Source organism: Elephantulus edwardii, unplaced genomic scaffold, assembly GCF_000299155.1.
Source record: "Elephantulus edwardii isolate Elephantulus edwardi_28Jun2011 unplaced genomic scaffold, EleEdw1.0 scaffold00006, whole genome shotgun sequence".
Classification (NCBI taxonomy): Eukaryota; Metazoa; Chordata; class Mammalia; order Macroscelidea; family Macroscelididae; genus Elephantulus; species Elephantulus edwardii.
Window position 1 is genome coordinate 27,467,557 of NW_006399756.1, and position 27,781 is coordinate 27,495,337.

Genomic DNA, 27,781 nt, shown 5'->3' on the forward strand with positions numbered 1-27,781 from the left:
CTAGTCCTCCAACACCGAATTCTTGGCCTCCACGTATTCCAGGGCCTTGGCCTTCACTGCCTGCACGTCCTTCTCTGTACCGTGCTGCTTCTCGTAGTCCAGGTAGCGCTTAAAGAAGAATTTCATTCGCTTGGGGGCCAGGCTCAGGTGAATGACCCGCTCAAAGATGTCCCTGGTGAGGAAGAGCAGGGCAGCATTAGCTCGTGGTCCCAGCTCCCACAGTTCCTGGCAGATACCCATACCCGAATGCTCCGAGTCCAGGCCTCCTACCATCCCTCGTTTTCCAGAGGAACAGATACTCAAAGATGTCCAGGGACTTGTTTGCCTAAAGTCCCACAGTCAGGACAAAGTGCATCAGGGTTGGGGGCGCACTTGAGGTACTGGAGAACGGCTCAGAACAGTGCTGCTCTAAGCTCATGGAAGCACCTCAGGTTCCTCCAAGGCACCTATTCTTTGTAGATCTCAGTCTACCCTCTGCCTCTGCAGAGAACAAAAGTGAGAGGAGGCCTGAGAGTTCCCTATAAAGAGAGCCAGACACAGAGCTAATTATGCGGAAACGCAAGTCTCACAGTTCCCGGGCCAGCCAGGAGACGCTTGCCTGCCCACGGTTCCAGACACAGACAAAAGAGCAGCGTCTGATGGAGGACCAGAAGGTAGAAAATGACCACAAGAGCTCATGTGCCATGCTAAAACTGTTCTACATGAGTTGGAGAGCCTGAGAGGCTGAGAGCTGATCTGTGGGGGATAAAAACCCTAAATCTGTCGGCCCAGACGGAGCACTCAGCCCTCACACAGTCTTCTTACCGCACTTCCTTCTGGCTGCCATGCTTGATGATCATGTCGATGTACACGGACCACACATCCGTGCGCTTGGGGTAAGTGCTCAGGGTGTTCTCAAACATGGCTCTGGCCCGCTCCGCGTCCCCCAGCTGGAACTCGAGCTGCGCAAACTTGGCAATCACATCCACATCTGAGGAAAGAGGGCAGCTCAGAAACCCAGACCCTCCCACAACACGCTGGGCTGCAGGGCATGAGTCTGGCTTTGTGCTTCTGGGCCCCAAGACCCAGTTATGGCAAGTAGAGCAGCACCAGGACAGCGGGATGGGCTGGGAGCTAAACAACAGCATGCTGGACTCTGACCTCAGGCTACCAGTGACACCCCACTCTCCTGGGTCCAGGAAAGGGGGGAGCATAGTTCCCAGGGACAATGGAATTAATCCTACTTGGCTATTAGTTCCCAGCCTTTTGAGTTCTGGCATTTGAAAATCGACAGGCATTCTTTTGCTCAGGAGCATACAATTGACAGAGAAATTAACTATGTGCCCCAACAAGGCCACCCAACTGAGACAGCACCTGTGCATGAGAAGACCCCAATCCTATTCCCAGACCCAAACAAAGAGCCACTCAGGAGAGGAATGGCCGGTGACAACAAGCACTCACGGTCCTTCTTAGGCAAGCACTCGAGGGCTCGCTGCAGCAGGCGGTGACTGGCGCTAGCCTGGCCCCTCCGCAGAAGGAAGGAGCCGTATTTGATCCAGACGGCTTTCTCGGGGCGGAAACGCTTCAGCATGCGGTTGTAGAGCTCACCAGCTTCCTGTGGGAAAAACAGGGTGAGCCGAGGAGAGAACCCCAGTGCAGCAACAACAGGGACAAGGTGCAGTGTTCATGACATTCTGTTAGTGGACCCAGCTCCGACTCGTAGTTCCCCATGAGCCCTGCCTTGTCCTGCACCATCGTGCCCATCTCTGACATGCTCAGGCCCACTGTTAGTCACTGTGGCAATCCATCTTGTTCAGGGGCTTCCTGTCCTTTTCTAACCCTCCACCATTCCCAGTATGTCCCTTCCCTAGGACTAGCCCTGCCTGACATGCCCAAAGTATGTGAGGTGAGGTTTCACCATCTTTGCCTGTAACGAGCCCCTGGTTTGCACGTTCTCACATAGCCAGGCCTAATTCTAGATTCCTGAGGGAGGGAGGGAAAGCACCATGGGAGCCATAAAATGATGCAGGGCTCCCTCTTAACCCTGAGCCAGTAAGGGGTTCTAAGTCCGCAGGAAGGTTTGGATCAGGGGAAGGCGAGGTGGGAAAGGGGGCAGTGGGCCAAGAGGTCATCTTTTGCCATAATGTATCAATCAACAGCCCAAGGAATACACCTCAGGGGTCCACTGGCCCTCCCCCTGCAGAACCACACTCTTTGTCTTCTTCACTCAAACTTCTTAAAGGAGAAGTGAGAGAAATTATTTCCTCTACATGGACGAGGAGGCAGACCTGGATCCTGAGGCCCCAGCCTCTTCCCTCAGCCGGCTGCCGCTGGGATTCCTAGGAGGTAGTTTCAAAAGCCCGACAACCCTCTGGGAACCACCCACCCGGCCTAGCCCCTTACCTGGAATTTCTCTGACGTGGTGTAGATGTCAGCCAGGTGCAGAAAGACCTTGAGAGGCTCGTTGTACTGCACGGCCCGCTCGAAGACCTTGGTCAGCGACTCCTGAGAGCCGTACATGTTCTCTAGGTTCAGCAGTGCCACCCACACGTTCAGTTTCTCCTGCTCCTCTCTGGAGAAGGGTCATGGGCATGTGAGTGACACTACAAGACCAATGAGACCTTGACTCCCACCCAGGAATGTCAACTGGAACCCCTTCCTCCTCCTCCTCGGCTCCTTCCATGTCCCCCTCCCCCTAGTGCAGGCACCAGAGGCCCTGTCTTTACTGAAGCTTACACAGAGGGATCCCTCTCACCCCAAGCACCTGCGCCCGAGGACCCCTGGTTCCTGCCTTGTTCCCAGAACAGAAGCCTAAATGAGTCTGAGCTTTAGGAGGGAAGGAAAAGGGCCTTGAGTCTGTCACCTCGAACCAAAAGAAAGAGTGCGAGAACCGTCACCCTCTTCAGCAGAATTTTTTTTTACGTCTATCTTGAATTTAAGGTCTGTGAGACTCTCTTAATGTTTTATAGCTTTTCCCTCATCCGCAGATTAACGAGACTTTGCGAGGTTTTTGCAAGGGTACATGGAGAGCTGTTTTTCCTACTCTTCTGCTGCTTCATAGAGGCCCCTTACTTATATGTGAGCTCTCCTATGAATGCTACCCTCAGCTACTTCGGTGAGGATGACTATAAAATATTAATGAGCAGATCTATTTCACAGACAGTCACACCTACGAGAGCAAGCCTGGGGACCCAGGGCCCCTGGTGGCAGCGGCCCAAACTGCTATCAGCCTGCCTAGGAGGAAGCAAGCCCAGAACCTGGGGAGACTGGTCCCTCCTCTCGGCAGCCCCCCCACCCCCGCACCCCACGAGCAGGGGAGGGCCCGTCCAGACCTAAAGGAGATGGTCTTGAGAGCTCGCTCAGCCACCACGCGCGCCTTCTCGATCTCAGTGGCCTGCAGGTGGAAGGCCATATACTGCAGCCACAGGATGGAGCTGTTGGGGGAGCTGAGCACCAGCCGGTCAAAGTCCTCCGCTGACTCGGGCTGCCGCCCAGGGTCCATCAGGGCCTCCTCAAGGCGGGACAGTTCCTTCTCTGCCTTCTGCTTCTCCAACACTCTCTCCTTCTTGCTCTTCTTCTTCTGATGGGAAAAGGAAAAAAGTGAGTGAGTTCTACTGCTTGGAGCCTGAGTGGGGCAGGGGTTGGGGCAGAGTCTAGGAGAAGCCAAGGATGGGCAGGGAGGTTCCAGGCTCTCAAGAGTTCTCCACGGAAGAGACACAGAGGCTAAGAGAGAGGACAGGACAGTGGCACTCAGGGCTCCCTACAGAAAGGTCAAGGCTTTGGAAAATACATCACCGTAGCTTCCTGTGGACTCTCGTCCTCCTCGCTGTCTGAGCTGTCGCCTCGAGGGGGCAAAGCCGGAGTGAGGGAGTCCAGTCCCACGTCCCACATGAAGCCTGACGACAGCTGCAGCCGGGGCGCCTCCGCGGGCTTGGTTGGCTTCTCCTGGAGGATTGCAGAGGTGGGTGAGGAAGGCGCTGGCTCCTGCAGCCCCTGTGCCCAGCTACACCCGCAGAAGCATGGACCCCCACTGTCCAGTTAGCCAACTTTACAGCAGTGACTCAAAAGTTTCCTCTGTAAGTAAACTTACTTAGGTACCAAATTTAAAACATATATAGGTGTATTCATAAGCTGGAAGAGATCCAGGATAAGAAAAGCTGTGTGTTGTCAGGCAGCAAGTACCCAATGTGTGGGCACCCTGCCCAAGGACGTGCCCTCCCAGCAGCCATGTCCTCCAGCTCAAGTATTCCCTCTGGCCTTGAGTCAGGTCTGACTCCACCTCTCCAACAGAGCAGAGAAGACATCCCCATAGGTTTCCAGGGCTATAATAGTTTTGGAAACACTGACAACACAAAGGTCAGTAGTTCAAATCCACCAGCTGCTCTCTGGGATGAAATCTCCTTTCAAAAAGACTGAGAGCCCCAGAAAACCCAGCAGGGAGGTCACCCTAAGTCAGAATCCACTCAGCAGCGGGTCTTTACAGAAGCGGACTGCTGCATCTTTATTCCACACAGTGACTGATGCATCCAAACCTCTGACCTCCCTTCTAGTCAGCAGCTCAGTGAATAACCACTATGTCACCCGGGCTCACTGTGAAGTATTACTGCCCTATTTTTACAGCAGAATGTAGGATCTTTATTGCTACCTTCCACTAATTTAATTCCATTCCATTCAACAGACATTCACTAAAATGTGTTTTATACAACCCACTCAATGGGTGAAACAGGGTCCCTGTCCTCAAGGAGCTTGCAGCCGACTGAGGGAACCAACAGTTTGGGTTTCCTACTTTACAGGAAATGAGGGAAGGAAGGTCAGGGCCCCACACTTGGGCAGGATGCTGAGGGCTCCCTCGGCAGCGCAGCTTTCCACCCCCTCAGTGACGGCCCTCACCTTGGGTGGCACAGTTATGTCTTCCAGCTCATCTTCGCCTTCCCGATAATACACTTCCACCCCACTGTCGTCCTCCTCTGACGGAGCAGCTTTCTTCTGCTTCTTGTTCACGCTTTCCTGAGACGAGAGGTAAGAAAAGCACTGAGCCGCCCCTCAGGCCCAGCAGCACCCCTGAGGGTGGAGGCCATGGCCTCCCTCTGCTCCTCCCGGCCCCACAGAGGGCCCAGGGTCCAGGCTCACACAGCCGCCCTCTGTCCAGGAGAAGGTCAGAAGCGGCCTGGCTGCTTTGAGGAGCCCTCGGTCTGCAGGTGAGCCAAGGCCCTCCTCCGAGGCGCTCACCTGTTCACTCCCAGACTCCTGGCGCGTCCGCTTGGCCTTCTTGGTCTGTGGCTGCTGGGGCTTGTGCTCCTCCTTGCTGGGCCGCTTCGCCGCCGCCTGGCCTTTCTGGTCCTTGTTCTCTTTTCTTTTCTGGCTTTTCATCTCATTGCCTGTCTGGTCCCCTCTCTCTGCCTCCATTTCCCTTTCCTCCTGCTCTCCAAGTGGCTGTTCTACGGAGGCAGGAAGCACATCTGGTTTCCCGGTGTCTTGGGGGAGGAACGATAATGCCACCAGGCCCCTCTTGTGATTCAGGCTGTGACAAGGAACAAGGGAGGGTGGAGACTGAGACAAGAGACAAAGTGCAAAGGGAGGGAAGAGGGGAAGGGCTGAGTGCTCAGCAGGACGGGGCCGCCTCTGTAGGGGATGCAGGGTTGCCAGAGCGAGGCGACAGTTACTCAACACTGCAGATACACTCAATCCCACTGAAGTATACATTTTAAAATGATTCATTTTATGTTATATGAATTTCACCTCAATTTAAAAAAATAGAACATGCCAAGCAGCCAGGCCTCCCACCTCCTCATCAGCTCCTAATTCTGGGCCCTGCCCTGCTATCTTGGGAATTCATTCACTATTCGTGGATAGGATGGGTACATGTCACCATGCTTGGTAGACAAACATAAGGGCCACTGTGCTGCTTTTCCTCCCTCCCTTCAGCCCTGACAACAAGGGCCCGTCAGAGGAAGTCTCCCTATCTGCTTCAGGAACAGAGCTGGGGCTGAGAAAGAGGGCGTGGAGAAGGGCCCCCCATCTGAGCACTGCATTCACCACTATCCAACCCATTATATTTAAAGTTTACCTCCAAAAGTTCCAGGACTCCCTTCAGGGAAGGAGGTTTGATTCCCATCAAGGAGGGAAAGTGGGAGGGAGAGAGAGAGCGAGAGCAAGAATGAACCGACCTGAGGACCCTGGCTGTGAGCAGCTTCCCTTCAGGAAGGTGTTTGCTATAAAGGGCTTTCTTTGATGGTTTGTACTGCGAGACACTGGAGTACCGGGCCAAACCCACAACCGAAGGGCCAAGACTGAAAAGAGACAGAGGTAAGAGTCATACGTTCACAAATGTAACAGCAGAACTCACCAAACCAAGAGAGCCCAGACTCCACTGTCACAGGCACCTGGCTTGTAACAAGGCACAAATTCCTGCCAACAACTCAACCAGAGGAAGAGGCTAGGTAAAACTGGAAAACATTAGGAAGGGAACAGCGAAAATACAGCTGAAGGATGTGTTTTGTTTGCCCCACATCAAGGCCTCATAATATACACCGTGTGAGCTACTAAAAGGATAAAGAGAAGATGAGGAAGCACACTAGCAGGGAAGGTCCTGGGGGCCTGAACATTCTTCTCAGAACATCTTCAAATCACGATCAAACAGTCCCGCAGAGAACCCCAAGTCCACCCCGCCACACTCACCTGAGGAGCACCCCGTGCGGCTCGACAGCCTTCACGTAGCCCCGCAGCAGCTGCCCCTCCTTAACGTCCTTGAGGGAGTTAACCTCAGGGTCGTCAATTCTGCTTTTTGTCTCCGGGTTTGTTCTATTGGAACAAGGAACACTTACACACATGCAACTCCTTTTCTGACGGTCAACGGCATGCGTGTGCAAATTTTCTCTGCACCAAAAAGAAAGGGCTGACCAAGTCAGAGCGGTCAAGCCCAAAGCCGTGGCCTTATAAACATGCATTTCTAAACAAGAAGAAAGCTGACCACCCTCATCTACACAATGAGCCAACCTGGAGGGCTCTATCAAACCCCCTCACTAGGGCCACCATCTTGCAATCTTGAGCACACTCACTTTTTAAACTTTTTTTTTAAAATAATGTGTGTTTCTAGCCCAGAGCACACACTCCCACTCTCAGCACCAACCACCGGGGAGAAGGGTGAGTAAGCACTTGAATGGTCGCATCTTTTTCTGGGAAAAGTGATAGTCTGAATAGACAGGGGTCTTCTAGGAATTTGCATGTCCCCAGCATTCCAGATAAAAGAAGGCCGAGGTATGGAGTGGGTGAGCAGAGATTACAGGCTGGAAGCCCAACAGTCTGTGTCAAGGCACGTGCAGCTCTGCCTCGGTCTGAGAGGTCCTCCTCCCTTCTCACCCCCAACAGCACAAGTGCCCACCTGGATGATCGCAGTGACAAAGTCAAAGGATAGTCTTCAGTGGAGAGGACGCAACATCTGAAATGAGAGCGAAAGAGAAGGCAAGGCTGAATTCTGAGCCTCTCTGGAGTCAGCCAAGAGCCGTAGCTTTCACTCCACAAGGCTGACCCACAAGGGCTGGGTTCTACTGTGTAAAACACAAGGACGAGGTATGAAACACAACATATATGAATGAGTATATGCATATCAATTTTAAAAAATGCAATATGATACTTAAAAAAAAAAAACAACAAAATTCTGGTTCTTGATAACCTGCTAAGGGATTCTGGAAAAGTCACTCCTTTAAGGCTCAGTTTAGTAATCTGTCACACAAAATAACACTATATAATTTTTTTTTATGGTGAGAAAAATTTGTATTAGAATTAGCCTGCTGGACTCAGTTTAGATGATCCCAATTTTGTTGGCAACATGCAAAGCGTCATAGGAGCAAATAGAACATAGGCCTTCTTCTCTCCATTAGGCCTAATCAAAGTGTTGACCTTGGCCACATCAATGTCACAGGGCTTCTTTACAGCTTGTTTGATTTGGTGCTTGTTGGCCTTGACATCCACAATGAACACAAGTGTGTTGTTATCTTCTATCTTCTTCATGGGTGACTCAGTGGTCAGGGGAAATCTGATGATTGTGTAGCGGTCAAGCTTGTTTCTCCTGGGGGCGCTCTTCTGGGGGTATTTGGGCTGCCTTCAGAGTCTCAGCGTCTTAGGCCACCGGAAGGTGGGTGACATGCAGATTTTTTTTTTGCTGTGGATGCCCTTCAGGACTGCCTCCTTGGCCTTTAATGCCTTTGCTTCCTTTGGCTTCAGTTTTGGGAGGGGCAGGGGCTTCCTTCTTTGCTTTCCACGCCATCTTCGTAGAAAAGCAACACTATATACTTTTTAAATGCAAGAAAAATGCTGACAGAAGGACATATGGAGGCTTCTAGACGATTCAGATACATACAGTGTACAGGGAAGAGATGAGACCAGCCCTGTATGAGGTCCAGGGAGTTTCTGATCTCAGTGACCAGGGTGATCTATAGACTGTTGAAAGCACACACAAGAGTGAGTAGATGGAGATCACAAAGCGTGGGCACAATGTGGCTGAGAAGAGACACAGCTGGACAAGCAGCACTGTGAGCTCCAAATTTATTTCACCCAAGGTGGTGATTAGCAGTCCAAAGCAGTTATTTGAAAATATAACATCTCAGAGGTACAAAGAATCCCAGGAAGAAAACAATCTGAATTTCCCACTAGACTCTATAACATGGTGATACAGACCTTCAAGCTAGAAGGAACCTCAAGGGATCATCAACCTATAAGCAAATCATTTATTACTTGACAGATGGAGGAACTGCCATTTGGTGCCATCGTAGTAATACCATAAGGTACCATAATGGTCACAATAATAAAAACCAACAACATTTACATTATTATTTAACATAAGTAATTTTGCTGAAAAGATTCTCATATGTAAGCATTAAGAAATGGTCCTAGATTTTTATAAAACTCGTTTCTTTTCTTCTCCCTGGCCCTGGATATTTTTATGCTATTTAGCATTTGAGAACTTAGGTAAGTGGTTGGGTAGCTAGGACATCTGAGATGAGATGGAAAGGGTCAATTTCTCTGCCTCTTCAAATCATATCCACTACTACGAGTGAACTCTGATTCTTAGGAAAAAATCTTTATTGTTTCATGTCGACATTTGCATCGTTAATGCTTGCTGACTCAGGCTGTCTGAAATGTTTCATAATTAAGTCCCTTACCTGTAAAATATGGCTCTGGTAGTTCTGCCTGGTTAAGACATTCATTTGGCTGCTAAACAAAATGTGAATGGTTTAAGCCCCCCTGCTTCTCCTAGGGAAAATGATGAAGCTGTCTGCTTTCAGAAAGATTTACCGCCTTGGAAACCTATTGGGATAGTTCTACTCTCTCCCACCGGGCCTCATAAATCAGATCAATGCAACAGGCCTGGTCATTTTATGGAGAACACAGACAGATGACTAAGCATAATTTCGAAAGATGGTTGTTTCAATAGAAGATGAGCAAATAACTCAGACAAGCAAAGCACAAAGCAAATACAAACAGGCAGTAAAAGTGAGAAATAACCAATGAGAAAAATTAAAATGCTAAGTCAACTTTTATCTATCTAATGGCTCAGAAAAAACTTAGTCTCTAGCACTAGTGGAAGTATGAGAAAAGACAGTGGCATCCACTGTTAACAAATGGGAATATAAGCTAGTAATCAAGGGCAGCTTTACAAAAATGATCAAAATCTTAAATGTATACATCATTTTATGTATACATTTTTCTTCCAGGTGTTTATTTCAGAGATACTTGCACAAACATGGAGACATATACACAAAAAGATTCACGTTAACATTATCATTCATCAATTAAAATAACTGGTTAAATAAATCATGATTAAAAAGACATGAGAAACCACACAACTCTAGTTAAAATGAAGGTGTTCTGGTCTGTATTTTTTAAAGAAATAACGCAAATCAGGTACACTAGGAGAAGAAAAGAAACATTCTGTGATAAGCTAAGAGAAAAAGCAAGCTGCGGAACAATATACAAAACGAAGGTTTTATTTGTAGGTGAAATAAACTGACATCCATATATATGCCGAAGTCTAGAAAAAGAGCAAAATATATGATGGCAGAAAATGATGGAGGGGGAAAAAACCCCTTTTTTATTTTCTATTTAATTTTTTAATTCCATATTATTACTATGCCTAAAATTTAAATTTTAAATATACTTTTCATCAGTGCTCCTGATAGCTGATAACATAAGAAAACATGGCTTACCTGACAATTTTTTGGGGAGTAAAGTCTTCCAGGGGTGCCTCAGAGTAAGAGTCGCTCACATGAAATATGCTTGCTCTTCCAAGCTTCCCAAAAGGGAAGGAGACAGTCAGCCCGTCATTGGGAGTCACCTTCACCACTCGGCCCATGGCCACTTCGCCTTTCTCAAGCTTGTGAGGACCTGGAGGGAGATGTGGCATGAAGAATCTGATTCAGAGAAGAGAAAACACGCCAAGAAAGAAGCTGGAATGCCGTCTTTACAGCAGAGGATGGCAAAGCTGCCCAGGCTGAATGTGGTGAAGAATCATGAAACAGCCAGGGTTGCAGCATGGACAGCACTTTGAGGGACTTGGGAAAACCAAGTGCATAGGAAAATATGTCTCTGAAGCAGCAGACTAACACCAACCATAGTAGAAATTCTCAAAACGAGAAACACTGTTACAAGAAAGCATCAATTTAGGTTTCCTGAAGACTTGAATCGTAAGGGCATCCTTCTGCCTGGGCAATGCCGAAAGCCTCTTTTTTCCAGACCTTCCCTTCGCCCTCCCCTCCTCCCTGACCAGACACAGTTTCACCACACCTATGAGTGAGAGACACAAGAAGGCCTTGGAGGAATCCGGACCGACTACGGTGGCATTCAGAGCCTGGCCAATCTGGAACTTCTTATCTGGATGTTTCAGAACCTGGAAGAAAAGGAAAATCCACTCAGCTTTAAAGGTCCGTCATTTACCCAAAACCACAGCAGTTCTATCTCCACAGCAAGCAGTAAGTTCATAATTCCTTGTACCCACTGTGAACACACATACCAGACCCAAATCATGATGTGGGGGAGAGTGGGGGGCTCCTCCAAGGATCAAGCGTACTGACCTTGAAGCTAAGAGAAGTGAGCAGTAAGGGAATCCTCCCTCGGATGTCCGGAGCAATGTCCACCTCAAGCCATTTCTTAATCACGTTGTACTAGTGGGGGAAAAGGAGAAATGACACAGCAGATACAAACATTCCTTTTGTTTCCTCTCTTAAAGCAATCCTCCTAGGACTACAGGGCTGAAAGAGTACTCAGCCCACATATTCCCCAAGGCCAGGAATCTACCCTTAACCCCAACTGTGGTGCCCAACCTTCATTTCTCACAGACCAAGCAGGGCTGAGGACCTCGCTTTGGGCTCTCACTAGCCTAGCAGTACATACACGCAGTGTGTCGGAGCCTCAGGTGACCAGGAGGCAGAGGATCAATTCCACTATCTGTGAACCGTTCTCTAAACTCACCTGTGCACAGTGACTGTTACCCATCTCCAGGGGCCCACATCTCATTCTTAACTTAGGTTTTGATCTTTCACTGCTTACACTGTGGCCTGTCCTGAGCACACGTCCCACTTTTCAAGTCCATTCAACAAAATACTTCTCAGGCAGCCACAGGGATAAATCAAAGCCAGGCCTTGCCTTCAAGCAGATTCCAGCTTCCAGAGTAAGTCAGATAAATAAGCATGCAAGTAACTAGAGCAGCAAGCAATGTGCAGGAGGTACAGCATGCTCTAAGGCTGTATCTAAGGATATAGAAGAGCTACAGAGCCGTAAAGGAGCAGGCTACTTCAGGTGTGGAATAAAGACAGAAAGGAAGATAGAGAAGGTACTCCGGCTGACTGGTAGACAGGTACATGAGTTCAGGTCATGAAGAGCCGCCTTACAAGTCACCTGACTCTGGCGTTTATGTCTATAGACAATGGATAACAAAGACATCAACCATCAATGAATGACATGCTCTGCTCGAGACGTGTGGAATGCGGCAATAACAAAGGGAATTCTCCCTCAGAATCAAGCTCTGCCCAACCTTCTCTGTGACGAGGGCCATCTAGTGCTGCCCGCTCATCACTTCCCTTTCTGAACTCCTGTTCCACTGAAGGCTTACTGTCTTCACTCTGGTGCTCAGTTATTTCTATCTTGCACCATGCCTGAACCGTATGAAAAGTTTCTTTCCAGTCACAATGAGCCCAGGTGACAGAGCAGAGCCGCCTAGGGGAACACAGTAGGAAACTGTAGGGTATTCCTGGCTATACTCTTTTATGGAAGAGAGCACCAGGTCTTTCTCTCGTGGAACCACTGTTGTTGTTGTGTGCCCTCCAGTCAGAATCGACTCACAGTTGACCCTCCAGCTGGTTTTCAGAGGCAGTAAATTGCTCGTGAGGAGATTACCTATCTGCTGCTGCAGAGCAGTTGGCAGAGTCAAGCCTCGTCCGTTTGGCAGTGCAGCAGAGTTTCTTAGCACTAGGCTACCAGCGCTCCTGTGTGGAACCACTAGGTAGGCTCAAACTACCAACCTTTTAGCTAGCAGCCTAGTGCTTATCCATTTTTTTGCCACCAGAGGTCCTCCTGTTTTGTAAGGTAATCTAAAATCCACTACACCATTTACTTTAAATCTTGTCCTAGGATAATTTTGCTTTCCCTTTTGTAAACTTAAAATAACCTGGGCTTAGTTAAAAATCTACAAACATGTTGAGTTTGGAGCTGCCTGCTAATTTTTTGGAAAGCTACAACTTTAGACGCTCAGTAAGCCCTAAAGTCTCGTCGGGTTAGAAGTATCACCTCCCACAAAAGCTGTGCAGTAGCAAACAGACTCTCACATACCTGGTCCTAATGGCCTTTTGTCTCCTGTGGCTCCCTTCTCTTCCGAAAGAAGGAAATCATAGCATTGCGAGGTATGTGCTACTCACCTTCTTCAAGAAGCAGGTCACAGTCTGGCCCGCCTGGTACTGTTTAATCTTCTCCACGGGGCTAACAGAGTGAGTGTTGAGAACTGTGTGGTCATCCTTCTCCAGCTCACTGTTTGCAGAAAGGCAACAGAAAGAGAAAACCAACTTCTGAACAAGGGTTCTATTTTGAAGCCACTTCCCCTAAGTGGACATTTTCCCATCTTAAATAGTTTGATCCAGGGGTTCCTCTACTGTATTTTAATGCAAATGATGTGTACTATTCAGTACTGGTGCGTTGTGTGGGGTTTTCCCCTCTAAATCTCATAATCCCCTTTTGCTTGCCAAGTATGCTATGCATATTATTTACATGGGCAAGTTATAAGAGAAAATAGGGTACTTTTTTCTCCATCAGAAAATCTGGCTTTTGAGATTGAGAATAACGGCTCTTTAAGGCTTTATGCTCAGAAAGAATCGATTTCACATTGATGTCTTCAGGGTGTGGATCAAAGCTTAACCTCCGAAAGTTGTTTCAGAGCTCCTTCCTATGCACAAAAGACTGAACCAGGACGAAGAAATGACCCCAGGCAAACTGGGCCTGCTACAGAAAACCACCACATTCTCTTCCACCCACATTCTCCCGTGGCGCACTCCTCTACAGAATTCTCTAGAGCACCACCTGAAATTCCAGCTCAGCCTCTAGTGACCAAAGGAAAGAAGAGTTGTTCTTGGCTACACGCTGTTCATGTAGGGAATGACAGCATTCCAGAAAATGAAGTCAATGACAGAAATGGTTTCTTTTTAGCCGATGTGGACAAAGCTGCACTCAGTCTTCACAGGGATCTTTGAACTTCCCACACAGCTTCTACTCTAATTTTCATATCATTCCTCTATCTACTCCTATGAGAGCGGGACAACGATTCCGATTCAACTATTCAAGAAATAAGATGAACTGGACAGAGTGTTGAAGTTGGTCACAATGCTGAATGGAGATTAGAACAGAGGTTTCCTGATTCCAAGGCCCAGTCTCTTCCCACAAGACCAAGCTGTGGGAGGCATTCTCACCTTGATCGAACACTCAGTTCTGGGATCGTTCGAACAAAACTGGGATGACTTATTGGGAGGAACCTGGAAAAACAGTTAAGATGAAATAAATTTCTTATTCTAAGTAACACAGTCATCTGGAAATAAGGACTTCTCTTTACTTCCACCCCAAGCCGAGGTAACTGAAGAAAACCCTCTGCTCCAACACAGCACCACCCATCCGCTAGAAGACACCTCGGAGGATTTCCTTTCTCATCCTCTGCAACAAATGCTAAGAAGCTGGTTCAAAGGGGTCTTTTCTTATGAGGCCCTGATAAGGCTGTTCTTTACAGACTGGATACATTTGAAAAATGAGGGAAGGGTCTAGAGAGGATAAATGATTTAATGAAGATCTCAAAGGAAGTGAGTAAAATTAACAAGGAAATTGCTGGCTAGACTGAATCTTTTCGCCCCTGAGTTTCTCAGGCAAAAATGTATGTTGTAATTAGATTTAAAGTGAGTATATAACTAAGGACAGATCACAACAACTGCTGACACACACTAAGCAATTAGCATGAGCCTAAAAACTGACAGGCTCCTTCTTAATCATTAGACTATATTTTATCTTTAAAAAAACATCATAAAATAGTATTTTTTGGTAAAAACTTGGGAGTTAAAGAACACAATTTCCCCATTTTTTTGGAATCTGCCTATGTTCCCAATCTCCCCTCAAAGCCCAAGACTGACCAACTCCCACAGCCATCCCCCAAAAGCCTCCATACTTGTAAGTCTTCATGTCCCGTCCTCCAATCACCCGGGCGGTGACTGTCTTCCCAACTCTGAGCGTGCTGGTGGGAGAGGTGCCCACTGGAACGTCATCAAGAATGTGGGAGGCATGAATACAGCCAACAAGACCACCTTCCAGCGTAACAACCACATGGGTGGCCTTAACGGACTTCACAGTCCCTGTGACCATGTCCCCAATGGACAAGGTATGCTTCTTTGCGGTCCTTACAACCAGGGGTGGATCCACGTCCTCATCTTCATCCACAGTCTCCGAGTCCTTCCGTGTCTTCCGCATGGTCCTCTTAGCAGCTGGCCCCTCAACAGCCAAAAGAAGACCAGTCACTCCTGGCTGTGTCGTCTTGAGGGTGAGGGAGACCCCCTGTCCCACCTGCAACTTCTCAGAGTCAAAGCGGAAAGTGTCATTGAGGTGAGAGTTCAGGGAGAAAACTGCCAGGTGGCCGGTCTCTAGCACAGAGGCGATGGCGAAGGACTCCTCCAAGTGCTGCACTGTGGCCTGGTATTCGCTGCCTTTCTTCAGCTGGAAAACAAAGATTGAACTATTTCCACTTTCCCTGTAGAACATGGTCACTCACTCATTCAGGGACCCCTGGGGAGGGCTAGTCGAGGGAAACCCCTTGAACTGTAATAAGACCCTCTAGTTAGGGAGCTCTGGTGCCTCGTGATAAGGAGGTGCCCTGCCAAACATAAGGCGCGTGGCCCAAAAGATGGGCAATCTCCTCCCAGGCAATTTACTGTCTCTGAAAACCCACTGAAGGTCAGCTCTGAGTCGGTTCCGATTCAACAGTACAGAACAATGAACCACCTGATGGTTTAGTTATAAGGAGTTGTGCTGCCAACCCAAAGGCAGGCAGTTCAAATCTACCAGCTACTCTTTGGGAGAAAGGTGGACAATCTCCTCCTACGAGATTTACTGCTTTTGAAACTGGTTAGAGGGTCAGCTAGGAGTTGGTTCCGACTAGACAGTCTACAACAACAAACAGGCAAATGACTTCTGTAGCACCCCAGTTTTTAGACCCTGTGGTTCCTGACTCTTAGGTCTTGCCTCTCTACCCAACGTAGTCCCTCCTTCACTCGCTGAATAGGATCATGACTGAGAACATAGTGAGGACAAGGGGTTAAGCCTGTCTTTCTCAAAATCTAAAATATGAATGATTAGTACTATTAGTATTATTTTGTACTCTTTGTCCCTCTAGTAAAAATTATAATTCTCTGTAACATTTTGTACAAAGCTAAGTGCTTAATAAGAGCTTTAGATGATGATCAAATATAGACATCACCTGGAAGGACAAAAACTTCTTGATTTTGAGATTTCCCTAAAGCCCACCCACCCTTCTATACATAAAAGTATACAGAAAGCAAGGTAGGGAAGGGTGCAGGTGAGCGGCCTGGAGGTCGGAATCACAGGCAAATAGATTTTGTTTGATTCAAACTGCATGCGGGGTTTATTTTTTGCTTCTTTCAATAAACTTGTTTAATGTTCTGCTGTGTAACCTCAATAAATTAAGTCATTAAAAAAAAATAAAGACAGCCAAATAATCAAATTACTGAGTAAAAACTGTGTAAATCAAAATACTAAAGGTAAAAAACAAGTTTTACCTTTTTTTAAAAAACAAACACTTAGCAACACTGAACCCAGATATTCCCACCTGGCACACCCAGAGGAGACCCTGTCTCTTGAAGGCTGGGCACAGACTGCTCAGCTTGTTAGTCTTATGCGGCCTACTCTCTAATGCATCCACTCACTTCATCCTTTTATAAACCTCCTTGGCCCTAAGTAGAAAGTGGCTATATAATTTATATCTTGACCAGAGCACAAGTCAGTGATACAATTACCACACCAGGTAAGAGGCACATTCCAGGACCATCTGGATAAATCTAAGCAGTTGGCCGTACTACTTACAGGCCAGGGATGTGACCGTGAGTGGGTGTGGCCATGAAAGCAGGGATGTGGGAGAAGGGAAGCCAAGAGCAAGCTTACCTTTTTAAGTTTTCTATTCACCAAATCCTGGCAAAGGGACACATGTACTTCCAACTTCAGCATATCAACATTTAAGATCACAGCCTTCTTTTTCTGCCCAGATTCCACCTCCTGCCCTGCAGAGCAGAAACCAACAGCATCATCTATCACCCAGTGGAACAAGGTGATGGTGGACGGCACCTTCCCTGGTACAGATGCTTCCTGAAAACCCTGCAAGCTGGCATGCTTTTCCAAAAAAACAGAAGACGACCTAGTCCTCAGTAACGTGAAGCACAAACAGGGAAATCAAAGGCTGTCTCCCACCGTCCAACCCTTCTTTATGCAAGTAATATACAAAGATCTAGATTTGTCCATTTATGACAGTAAATGGACTCACACCTAAACATTCTCTAGAATACTGCCAGTTGTCCTATTTACCTTCCTACAAGGTAGGCATGCCAGTAAGTTCTGTACTGAGAAATTCTGTATCCAAGATGGGGAGCCATGGGCAATGGGTCCCCCCAGTAAGCGCGATGGGCAGACAAAGCCGCCTAGCACTCACCTGCTCGATGATATTTACTGGCCCGCAGGACCAGGCCTGGCGCTGGACCCCCACTGAACACCACAGAGCCATCTTCCAACACCTCCTGCACTTCCACGTCAAGGGTCATCCCTGGGGTCATCTCAGCCAATGTCTGGATCAGTACAGAGTCTACCAGACAGATCCAAAGGAAACAGGAATTAGCAAGAGAAGTAACACTTTCATCATTCTTCTTCTAAATGTACGGTGCAGGACATCATGAAGGACAATGGAGCATTAGACACCATCAGAGTCAAATCTCTTTTTGCAAAAAACGTCTAACATCCTCGAAAATTCCTGTCAGAGGCAGACTTATGCCCACGCTGAAGGTACCTGGCTATCATTCGTGAAAATAGTCAACATATTATCAGAAGCACAAGCTCTCTTTCGGCTTTTAAACTTTCACTCTACAATCTACCCTTTCCATCCTCTTACTCCCACATCTCCACTAGGGTTCCTACACAATGGTTCAAAGTCTGAAGAGTAAGAACAAGAATCCCTCAAGTAGTCTTCCAGTAGGTTCCTGCTCCATTTTTTCACCCAAAATATACTTGGTGAATAAAAAAATTGCAAATTAAGTGAATTTAAAAAAAATATAAACCTGAGGTTACAGAAGGGAAATATGGACTCAAGACTAGGAAAGGAATAGGGGACCTTAAGGGACGCTGGTTGGTCCTGATTTTAATCTTGGTGATTCCAACTTCTCAGCATTCACTAGACGGTGCACATGATGAGTCATATTTCCACTTTTTCTCCCCTCAAATACTTGGGGCTCAACAAGTGTCCCACTAACAGAGAGGCTCTGTTTATGCACACTTCCCACCTGACGCTCCCTGCCCTCCTGCCCCGAGAGGCAGGGCCCTGAGGAGGCCCACCTCGACTGCCCATGAGGCTGCGCACGCCCTGCAGCTCCTCCAGGCACTGGGTCAGAAGGAGGAGGCTGGTGGTAGCCACGTCCCCCAGAGCACAGTCCGACAGCCGTAAGGACAGCAGCATCCGCTCCTTTTCCTCATCGACATTCGTCACTTTCGCAACTACTGTCTGCCCCTCCACAAAGTGGTCACTTGTGGAGGTCACAAATTTGTCACTCATGACCTGAAGGGAAGAGCAGACAGAAAATGGGAAAAGGAAGTAAGGACCTTGCCCCTTCCCACCAAGCCCAAGTACCACGAGCCTGTCCCCCCCCCTCAGAGGAGACAGTCCCCTCTCCCTGGGGAGACGGCGCCCACACACAAGCATCTGAACTTACAGCTTTGGGAGCCAGTCCACTCAGTCCTAAGGGGAACTGGACAAACACGCCGTAGTCCTTGATGCTCTTCACAAACCCCATGAGCACCATGCCAGGCTGGATTTCTGAGAAGTTCTTGGGATCCTGACCACCTTCTACTGCAGAGACTAAGGCTGGCTTCCTAGAGAGGAGCTGGGAGCACTTCATTAAGGAATGTGTGCAGGAACGGCAGGGAACCACTGTCCTCACCTCTAGTCTCCACTCTCCACTTCCACTAGTACTAGGATTCTCTTAGCACCAGCATCACTTGGAACGTCTAAGAAATGAAAATGCTCACTACCACCCCCACTGCACTGCCCTGGTGTCGGTGCCAAGTGGCAGCAATCCTAAGGGACAGACTAGAGCTGCCCCGTACAGCTTCCAAGGCTGTAATCGTCACGGCAACTCGCCACTGCACCTTTCTCTCCTGGATCAGCTGTTGCTTTGGAATCACTGATCTTCAGGTTAGTGGATGTGCATCTAAGCACTATGCCACCAGAAGTCCCGCAGCACTACCCCAGTTCTGTCGTTGCTGGGTACCGTCACACTGCAGCTAACTCATCCTCCAGAAGGTTTTCAGAGGCAGTAAATCACATGGGACGAGATTACACATCTTTCTCCCATGGAGCAGCTGGTGTATTCAAACTGTGCACCTTCGGATTGGCAGCGTAGCTCCTTATCATAAGCCACCCGAGTTCACTATCCCAGGCCTGCTGTTGTTTCTGTTGTGTACAAAAGAGTCAGAACCGACCCAGAGTTGACCCTCCAGCAGGTTTTCAAGGGCAGTAAATAGCACAGGAGGAGATTTCCCATCTTTCTTCCTTGGAGCAGCTGGTGGATTTAAACCAAATACCTTTGCGTTGGCAGTAGAGAGGGTAAAACCAGCCTGCTCTTTGGAGGCAAGGATTCTGAAGCTTCATCTGACATACTCTGAGCATGCTGCAAGATGGGATTAGTCCTTGGAGAGGAATGTCATGCTTGGGAAGGTGAAGGGACAGCACAAGAGAGGAAGACCCTGGTGAGATGGATTGATTCAGTGACTAGGCTAATGTGGGGAGATGTGTCAGAAACAATAAGGTCGGCTCAGAATAGAGCAGGGTTTAGGGCTGCTGTACACAGGGTCACTATGAGTCACAAGCGGCTCGACAGCACATCACTACCACCACCCCCCACCACCAGATCTCCTAGATTTAGTGAATGAGAAATTTTGGGGGATGGGCCCAGCAATCTGTGACGACAAGGCTCGCCAGGTGACCACGATGAGCACTAGTTTCAGAGCTGCTGTTATAGTTCTTTCCTTATTAATTCATCTGCAGAGTTCTGACTCACGCTCACTGCAATCCAGAAGGCTCTGACTCACAGTGACCCTCTACTGGGTTTCTGACTAGAAGTCCTATGGAGAGGGCCAGCGACCAGGGGATTCTGACAGATAGCCCTTGGTTAGCAGTAAGAAGTGGTGGAGTACACCACCCGAGTTCCCTCCGCAGCTTGCTGTCAAGTCACCCACGATTCACAGCAGCCCTGTGAACAGCTGGTCCAAACTCCATCCTATTCTGTGATATTCTCATCATGTCTCATTTTTATATCCTGCTGAAAAGCACAGACTTGGTCACTGATTTGGCTTTGTGGAGATAATTCTTTGGTCAGATGACTTTCTCCTAAATCAGATTTCCAAAGACTGAAGCTTGCCCAGCACTTCCCACCTGAGGGCCCAGTACTACCTTGTTCTGCCCCACAGAGGCCAAAAAAGGATACAACACGTCCCTCACTCCGCAGACACAGGACCCTGTGGAGGGTGTCACCTGGCTGGAGCCAGTGATAAAGCAGCGGGCCATTGGCAACGTGGTCCGACAGGTGAGGGGTAGGGAGAAGCGCAGGGATGTTGTGGGGCAGGACAGTCACCTCCAGCCCATCTTTGGTCTTCTCTACAATCTTCACATCCACCAACTACAGGGAAGAGAAAGACAACCTAAGTGCTTGTTGTGAGCAGGAAACAACCCAGCGTGGAGCTCAGACATCCAACTCCAGAACAGGAATCAGTGACCGGTCAAGACTGGAGAAGCAGCCTTCCACAGTGCCCACCCACAAACAGCAGGTATGCACGTGAACCTCTCCTGAGTTCCTCAGACCTGCAAGCTGGCCCACGGGACCAGGTGAAAGAGAGGGCAGCAGTCCACTGCTGGAAAGTCACAGCATGACAAGGGCCTTCCTTCTCTGGACAGCTTCCATTTGGACGGACACACAGCAAAGGGCGTGGATGAGGTCCAGAGTCCTCTCTCAAGACCCCGTCACAGCTCTGGAAGCTTATCCAGACCATCTTTCCCTCCATTGGGTCCAACAGCTGTGGTCAGTGAAACCTGGCTCTCTGCCGCTGTAAGATGAATTTACTCGTTTGGAAACAAACACCCAGGTACATACCTGCCCAACATGAATGGGTCTTCCTTTCTTTTGACTCCCTCCCTCTTGTGTTTTCTTTGCTTCTGGATCACTCATCAGCTTGAAAGATAAGAACATCCTCTCTTTGGCTGGCTCACAGTTCAGCACGACCACCTTCACCACCTGCGGAGAAGCCCACACACGTGACCACCTCTACGCAGCAGGCACCTCCAGCCCTGGAGCCTGGTGCCCTCCACTAGCTGAAGAGACCCCGGCACATCCTCTAAGACCCTGAAGGAGCAGCGTGAAGAAGAAATGCACTGAAAATCACACAGAAGCCTAACAGATGAACCTTCTAGAAAAAGGAAAACATGAAGAATTTTCCTGGTACAAGCCCAAGTTTTAAAACTTGTTTTTCCTAGAGAAGCCCAGATTCACTAGTTTTATAGCACTGCCCCCTTGTGGTGACAGTGGCCTCAAACAAATTCTAGTACGAAGAAGGCTCCCCAATTTCTTCCAGGTCATAGGCCTGAGGCCATTAAATTGCTTTCAACTATTGAAACTCACTGCCCTCGAGTCAGAACTAACTCGACATTAACTCCAGCAGGTTTTCAAGAGGCTGTAAACCGCACGGGAGGAGGCCCTTCTGCCATCTTTCAGCCACGGAGCTGTTGGTAGATCTGAACCACCAGAGACGTCACCTTTGGGTGAGCGGCACAACAGCTGGCAGAATGTGCCACCAGAGATCCCTCCTGAACTGCCAGCTTCCACAGCTCCTTCCTGACAGGCTTCCTTCGTCTGTGTCCACGCCCTCCACTTTCATGGCACAGGCCCACTGCACTGTTCCCTTAAAAAGCAGCCCTCTCCTCCTCCTCCAATCCTGCGTCCATCACCCTCACCCCACCAAGAGGGAGATTCTCCCAGGGAAGGGGAGGCTTACCTGGCCAGGGTAAAAGACCGTCTCTGGGGCTGCGATATACTCAGTGCTCAGCTCATGCTTGGGCGCCAGGCCTTGCACGTCATTATAGAACTTCACGATGCAACCACAGTCCTTGACCTTGAAGATGAAGCCATGTGTCTGGAGACCGGGCGTGGCGTCAGCATAGCAGGTAACAGCAGGCAGTTCGGATTCAATCAGAGTTTTCTTCAGGGTCATCATCAATGTCTTGGCTTCAGGGTCACAGATCAAAACCTAGGAAGATATCGACCAGCATCAGGTGAGTCCTATCATGAGACCCATGACACGGGACTTGGTAACTTACTGAACCCAAAGGCCATGAGTCATTCTGTGAGAGCCGATTGTCACTTCTCCCTGAAAATATTCTCAGTGGAGATCCTCCCACACTTTCGGCTGGCTGACAAATGCACTTCATGCACAAACTCACTGGAAGCCTCACCCTCTTGGCTCTGCAGCGAAACTCATTATGTTACGGTCTTGTAGCTTCTACACGGCCTTTGCTCGCTCCTGGATGACCCTGCATCTAACCTAATCATGAATGACTGAAGCCAGCTACCCACCTGAGCACTGTGATTGTTAGCTGTAACCTAAGAGACTCAATTACTCTGCAAAAGGCTATCTCCTTCAGGTCAGAGAAATGCCTCTACTTCCCACAATGAATTCTTCACAACCCTGTGAAGTTTCTCTTAGGATACAACACTCTGTTAGAAATCATCCTCACTATAAATCAACAGCTTTATCTGGGTTAGTTCTAAATCTGGAACCATTCTCTCCAGTCCTCCTCTACCTTCCACGTCCTTTGGAGTTGAAGTCCCATATCTGCCAGTAATTTAGAAGAGATTCTTGTCACAGAGCTGAACTGAAACTGGCTCTGCCATTTTATGAGCTGCAAAATGAGGCTAACATTATCTACTTCAGAGGATTATTTGAAAGACTAAATGGGATTCAAAAGTTAAATGATTCGACAAGTGACTAGCAGAATGAACGAGTGGCACAGAATCCGTCATTTACTAGACCTCGCCATCCACGATTCGTGCTGCCCAGTCCAGCCACCTCATCTCTTTCTAGCTATGACTCCATCATATAGTACCAAGTCACACACTGGCTCGCTCTCCTTTCCCAACTAAATCTCATAATTCTCAAGAGCAAGGATTCTTATCAGTACTGGACACACTGCAGGCAGTAGGTGCCCATTTTGTGGTAAAAAGGCCAAAACCCCAGCTGAGAAGCACTGCTCTCTCTTCTCAGCTGGCCAAATCCAAGAGGCCAGACCTCGACTCACCCGGCACTTGACCTCATCCCCAGGGTGGTACTTCTTCTCTGGATTCTTCATCAGGATGTCAGCCAGGTGCATGGGAGGTACCAGGCCCCTGATCTGCTCGCCCACCTTCACGAGCATCCCATATTTCCTTATGGTCATCACTGTGCCCTGCGAATCCAAAGAAAAGATGCGATGATGCCTCCACACGGTCTTCTCTACATCTCTTACACCAGTGCACATGAAAGCTCTTTCAAACCCACCCTCCTGGGTTAACTGTGCCTTTTATTCCTGATCTCATATGGGCAAAGCACACCCACACAATGGTATAGGTGTGCTAAGGTTTATCTGCAAGAACTTTCACACCTTTTTTTTGCTTGAGTATCTATTTTTTTACCTACCTTTCAGAACATTCTCTAAAAGAAGGGACTATAACTCCTAAGAAATCAACACTACCCTGATTTGTTTACTTAGGGCTAAGGGGCTGTCAGAAGCAACTGAAACAGGCCCTAATACTCCATGTACCTCAATTAACATAGAACTGACTTTTAGCCTGTTCTGACACCCGCCATCATATCCTAGGATTTATGATATACTTCCTCTGCTGGGTGCAGTTAGGTGGGGTTCATAAAACCTTATTATCTGTTACAAGTTATCCAAGGAAAGAGAAAAAAAAATTATTAATAGGCTGAAATAGCAAAAATATGACTTTAAATGTATTCACATAGGAATAGAATTAGCGGCGAGCTCTGGTGGCCTAGTGGCAAGAAGGTGTACGGCAATCCTAGAGGTACAAAGTTCAAATCCACCAGATGCTCTACTGGAGAAGGAGGAACAATCTCCTCCTGTACCAGTCAGATCCGATTTGATGGCACACACACACACAAAATAATAAAATAAAATTTAAAAAGGAAAAAAAAGAACAGAGTTAGCCTGTGAACTAAAGAATGCCTGAAAGTGGGAAGTACCTCATTATATGCCTATGGTCTTACCTTTACCACTGCCCCTGGTTTGATGTCATGATAGCTAAGGTACCGGGCTTGAAGAATTGACCTAGAGCAAAAGGAAAACCCAAGATTAAGTAAATTATGGCACAGGATAACATTAAGGGCTATCAAAACCAAGCTTTCAAGAAAGGCAACCCTTGGAGAACCAGGCAAGAAAGACGGTGAGCATGCTGACATGCAGGAGAGCACAGCGCATCCCTGCATCCCACCTCCTTCATCCCTGCATCCTTGCGTCCCACCCCGGCACACAATGACAACAGACTCACGTCCGCAGAGAGAGCATAGGCAGCTCATCCATCAGGCTGTAGTCGATAACTCTACACTTGTGGGTGCTCCCAGGCTTAAACATCTCAGGTTTGAAGTTCTTAGAATCAGAGAGATGGCTGAACTGCAAAGTGAAAAATAATTAAGGATAAGCCAAAGACAACAGATCTGAGTAATAAGAAAGATCACAGAGATGACTAAATGTTTAACACCTACCACAAAGATGCCTGCTAGAATATCACCGCTCATGAAAATAACAAACATGTACCTCACTCCTCTTTATTATCACAGAATTCCTATAAGGTTAGAGAATAATCTAGACCAAGGACTAGTAAACTGCAGCCCACTAGTACCTATTTCTAGAAATAGTTGTACAAGGCCATTTAATTATGTATTGTTTATGATCAGCTTCATGCTACAATACCACAAGACCCTGTACTTCAAATAAGCTTAAAATATACAGTATCTAATGCAATAAGCAGAAGCTCTGGTGGCTTAATGGTAGGGAGCTGTGCTGCCAACCCAAACGAATGCAGATCAAATCCTCTGGAAAGACAGGCAATCTCATTCCCCGAGATTTAACTGCCCCTGAAAGCCTGCTGGAGGGACAGCTATGAATTAGTCTGACTCGACAGCACATAACAACAATCCTTTAAGAAAAGCTTGTTCAAGCCCTGGTCTAGACCCTAATTCATTCTCATGTCAACCATCAAATATGGCAGGTTGGCTTACAGGCATTTTAATAAAACAAAAATTATTCTAACCTCTATGAACTACCTGCCATATTGAGGACCTCCAAAAGTAAGAAACCAGTAACAAGTGTTGAAGGAGGCTGACAAGGACCCCGGCACCCCAACAGCCGTTTTAGTGAGAAGACCCCAATGAGACAAAGTAGCTCCTCACCCGAGCAAAAGCCAGCGCTCCGTCCTTCAGCTTGAAGGTGGCTCCAGCCTTGCTGAAAAAGCCATGTACAGGAACATCATTCAGCACAGCCCCAAGCTGCTGGCAGGAGAGACGAGCGAGTGGGCGCCCAGGTTGTAAGAAGACAGGATGCAAGCTCAGCCGCACAACTTTTGTCCAAGGATGGACCAAGAGGATGCAGGCCTTCACCTGGACAGGAGAAAGGGTATAAGAAGGAGGCAGGACACAGGACGTAAGACACTCTGGAGCCAACTACCTATGTACTAATGGAGTTACATTCATAAACATAAGAAACTGGCTTGTGTAATCCAACAGTGTGGAGACAATTCAAACAAAAGAGGCGCTGTGTCTCACTTAAATGGTGAGCGCTGTCATTCGCCTTGGGCTCACCTGAAACACTCCAAGGAAAACTTGATCTGATCACCGTTACTATTTGTGTACTACTACGTAAACAAATAATGACTATTAAGGAGAAATCACTTCAAAGTGTTATCATCAAGAGGTGGAAAAACAGAAAGTAATAATTTCAGGATTAAAAATTTTTCCTGAGTGGTATGTATTGGTGTCTTCTTCCTAAATATCCACATTCACGGGAGAAAACTTAAAACACAGAGACAGACTGCCTATCATTCTCCCAAAAACACAGACAAGAATAGAAAATCACTATTAACACCTGGTTGCATAACGTGCCGGTATTTTAACTATGTAGTCTCTATTTCACTGCCCCTCATTCCAAAATCTGTTCTATAGCACTTTGAGATGTTAAAGAAAGTTTATAGAGAACTTGGATTTCCATTCTTCGTTGCACATTTTCCTCTCTGCCCACCAAACCCTTAGTCCACTTTTCTCTTTGAAAAAAAATTCTTTCATCGTTGTACAATTTCCCACCCCCACTCCACAGCGAAACTACAGTTCACTTTACTATGCAGCTCTTATTCTGGACTTGTCGTGCAAATAATACCTATTCAAATATTCCCTTTAAGCACTTCTTTCCCTCATCTGTTTCAATGCAGTGTACATTATCCCCTCTTTTCTTAGTTTCCCCCTAATCCTGAAGTCAGTCCTGTTTTATAACAGTGGCATTATGCAGTATTTGTCCTTCTGTGACTGAGATATTTCACTCAGCATAATGTCCTCCAGGGTCATCCATTTTGTATATTTCATGAGTTCCTTGTTTTTAAGTGCTGCATAGTATTCCATTGTGTGACTATACCACAGCTTCTCTATCCATTTGTTTGTTGATGAGCACTTGGGTTGTTTCCATCTCTTTACTATTGTGAACAACACAACAACAAGCACGGGTGTGTATCTATAACACTTTTCAAAGCCATTTGCCTATTTAAACATTTATCTTATTCTCTTATGCTCATCTTTGAAAACACTAAACATTTTAAATTCTAAAAGATGTTATTTTAATTTTTAAGAAATGCAAATTGTTAAAAAAAAAGCAAATTGTAGGGAGCTCTGGTAGCCTAGCAGCAGGAAGCTGCACTGCAATCCCAAAGGCATGTGGTTTGAGTCCACCAGATGCTCCTCTGGTGAAGGAGGGGCAACTTCCTTCTGTGCCAGTCTGATCAGATTCAACAGTACACAAAAAGAAGAAGGAAGGGAAAAGGAAATTTTAAAGAAGACTATGAACCAAAAACGAAAAGCTGCCTTGTCTTTCACTCGCTTCATCTCGGTCTTCAAAGGTAACTACTGGTACTATCCTGTGCTCTCGCCAAGAAGTTTCTTAGTCTCCTTGCTGCACACCTGAACACTCGGCCTTGGAGTACACCCGAGAACAGGCTGTGATACTAAGAAGCTGGCTCAAACAACCAGAACCAAAAGAGAAATGGGTGCAGCACTTCTTACTGTTTGGTTTGAAGAATAGGTTCCAATTTTCTTGGGTTCCAGATGCATAAAGTCAACCAGGCCCGTGAAGTTTGAGAGGAAGTTTACTGTGAGGCCAAGTGGAGTCACCTATAAGCAAACAGAGTGAGAGGTTACAAAAAACATCTCTCAGAAGGAAACAGAAATGTGAGAGACACTGTTCACACTACACATGGTAAGGTCAAACACTCAACCCCTCCTCATCCTGGTGTGTGCCTTTTCCCCTTCAGTGAACCTTATCAAGCTTTCTTTCTGCAAAATTAAGTGGCGGAATAGCATTACTGTTAAATGGCTGCTTCCTTTTTTCAATAAGCTCACCTCCTTCCTAGCTTAAGACAGACCGTCAAGGCTCCTACTGTCTGAGATCCTAGATGGGCGGAGGGTACTTGGCATAAACGTCCTTGGGGAAGTAATAATCTGATACCAAGCTATATATACTGCTGTTCACCTGGTTGTTTTGGTGCTCTGGTGCCCTACTGGCCATAGAGAATTGCTCTGGCAAACCAAGACAAGTGGTCTGAATCTTGTGCAATTTACAGCCCCTGAACACCTCCTGGAGGGTCAGCTATAAGTTGATTCCAACTTGATGGCAATGAGTAACAACCTGGTTTTCTTTCTTTTTTTTTTT

General features: G+C 47.4%; 1 protein-coding gene across 1 annotated transcript in view; it reads right to left on the bottom strand.

Moving 5' to 3' along the window:
- PDCD11 (programmed cell death 11) overlaps window positions 1–27,781 on the bottom strand; it is a 39,202-nt gene continuing 11,421 nt past the window's right edge. The window contains exons 7-35 of the mRNA XM_006879963.1: window positions 27,136–27,243; window positions 25,264–25,470; window positions 24,363–24,484; window positions 24,082–24,142; window positions 23,114–23,260; window positions 21,814–22,065; window positions 20,916–21,056; window positions 20,253–20,444; window positions 18,480–18,650; window positions 18,106–18,325; window positions 17,213–17,362; window positions 16,672–16,787; window positions 14,669–15,210; window positions 13,929–13,991; window positions 12,888–12,996; window positions 11,049–11,138; window positions 10,762–10,864; window positions 10,185–10,362; window positions 7,361–7,417; window positions 6,658–6,780; window positions 6,147–6,269; window positions 5,209–5,500; window positions 4,870–4,986; window positions 3,775–3,924; window positions 3,312–3,559; window positions 2,383–2,551; window positions 1,441–1,594; window positions 805–970; window positions 1–172 (exon numbers count right to left, since the gene is read on the bottom strand). Of these exons, the coding sequence (XP_006880025.1) occupies window positions 1–172; window positions 805–970; window positions 1,441–1,594; window positions 2,383–2,551; window positions 3,312–3,559; window positions 3,775–3,924; window positions 4,870–4,986; window positions 5,209–5,500; window positions 6,147–6,269; window positions 6,658–6,780; window positions 7,361–7,417; window positions 10,185–10,362; window positions 10,762–10,864; window positions 11,049–11,138; window positions 12,888–12,996; window positions 13,929–13,991; window positions 14,669–15,210; window positions 16,672–16,787; window positions 17,213–17,362; window positions 18,106–18,325; window positions 18,480–18,650; window positions 20,253–20,444; window positions 20,916–21,056; window positions 21,814–22,065; window positions 23,114–23,260; window positions 24,082–24,142; window positions 24,363–24,484; window positions 25,264–25,470; window positions 27,136–27,243 (4,743 nt within the window). The remainder of the gene's footprint in view (window positions 173–804; window positions 971–1,440; window positions 1,595–2,382; window positions 2,552–3,311; window positions 3,560–3,774; window positions 3,925–4,869; window positions 4,987–5,208; window positions 5,501–6,146; window positions 6,270–6,657; window positions 6,781–7,360; window positions 7,418–10,184; window positions 10,363–10,761; window positions 10,865–11,048; window positions 11,139–12,887; window positions 12,997–13,928; window positions 13,992–14,668; window positions 15,211–16,671; window positions 16,788–17,212; window positions 17,363–18,105; window positions 18,326–18,479; window positions 18,651–20,252; window positions 20,445–20,915; window positions 21,057–21,813; window positions 22,066–23,113; window positions 23,261–24,081; window positions 24,143–24,362; window positions 24,485–25,263; window positions 25,471–27,135; window positions 27,244–27,781) is intronic.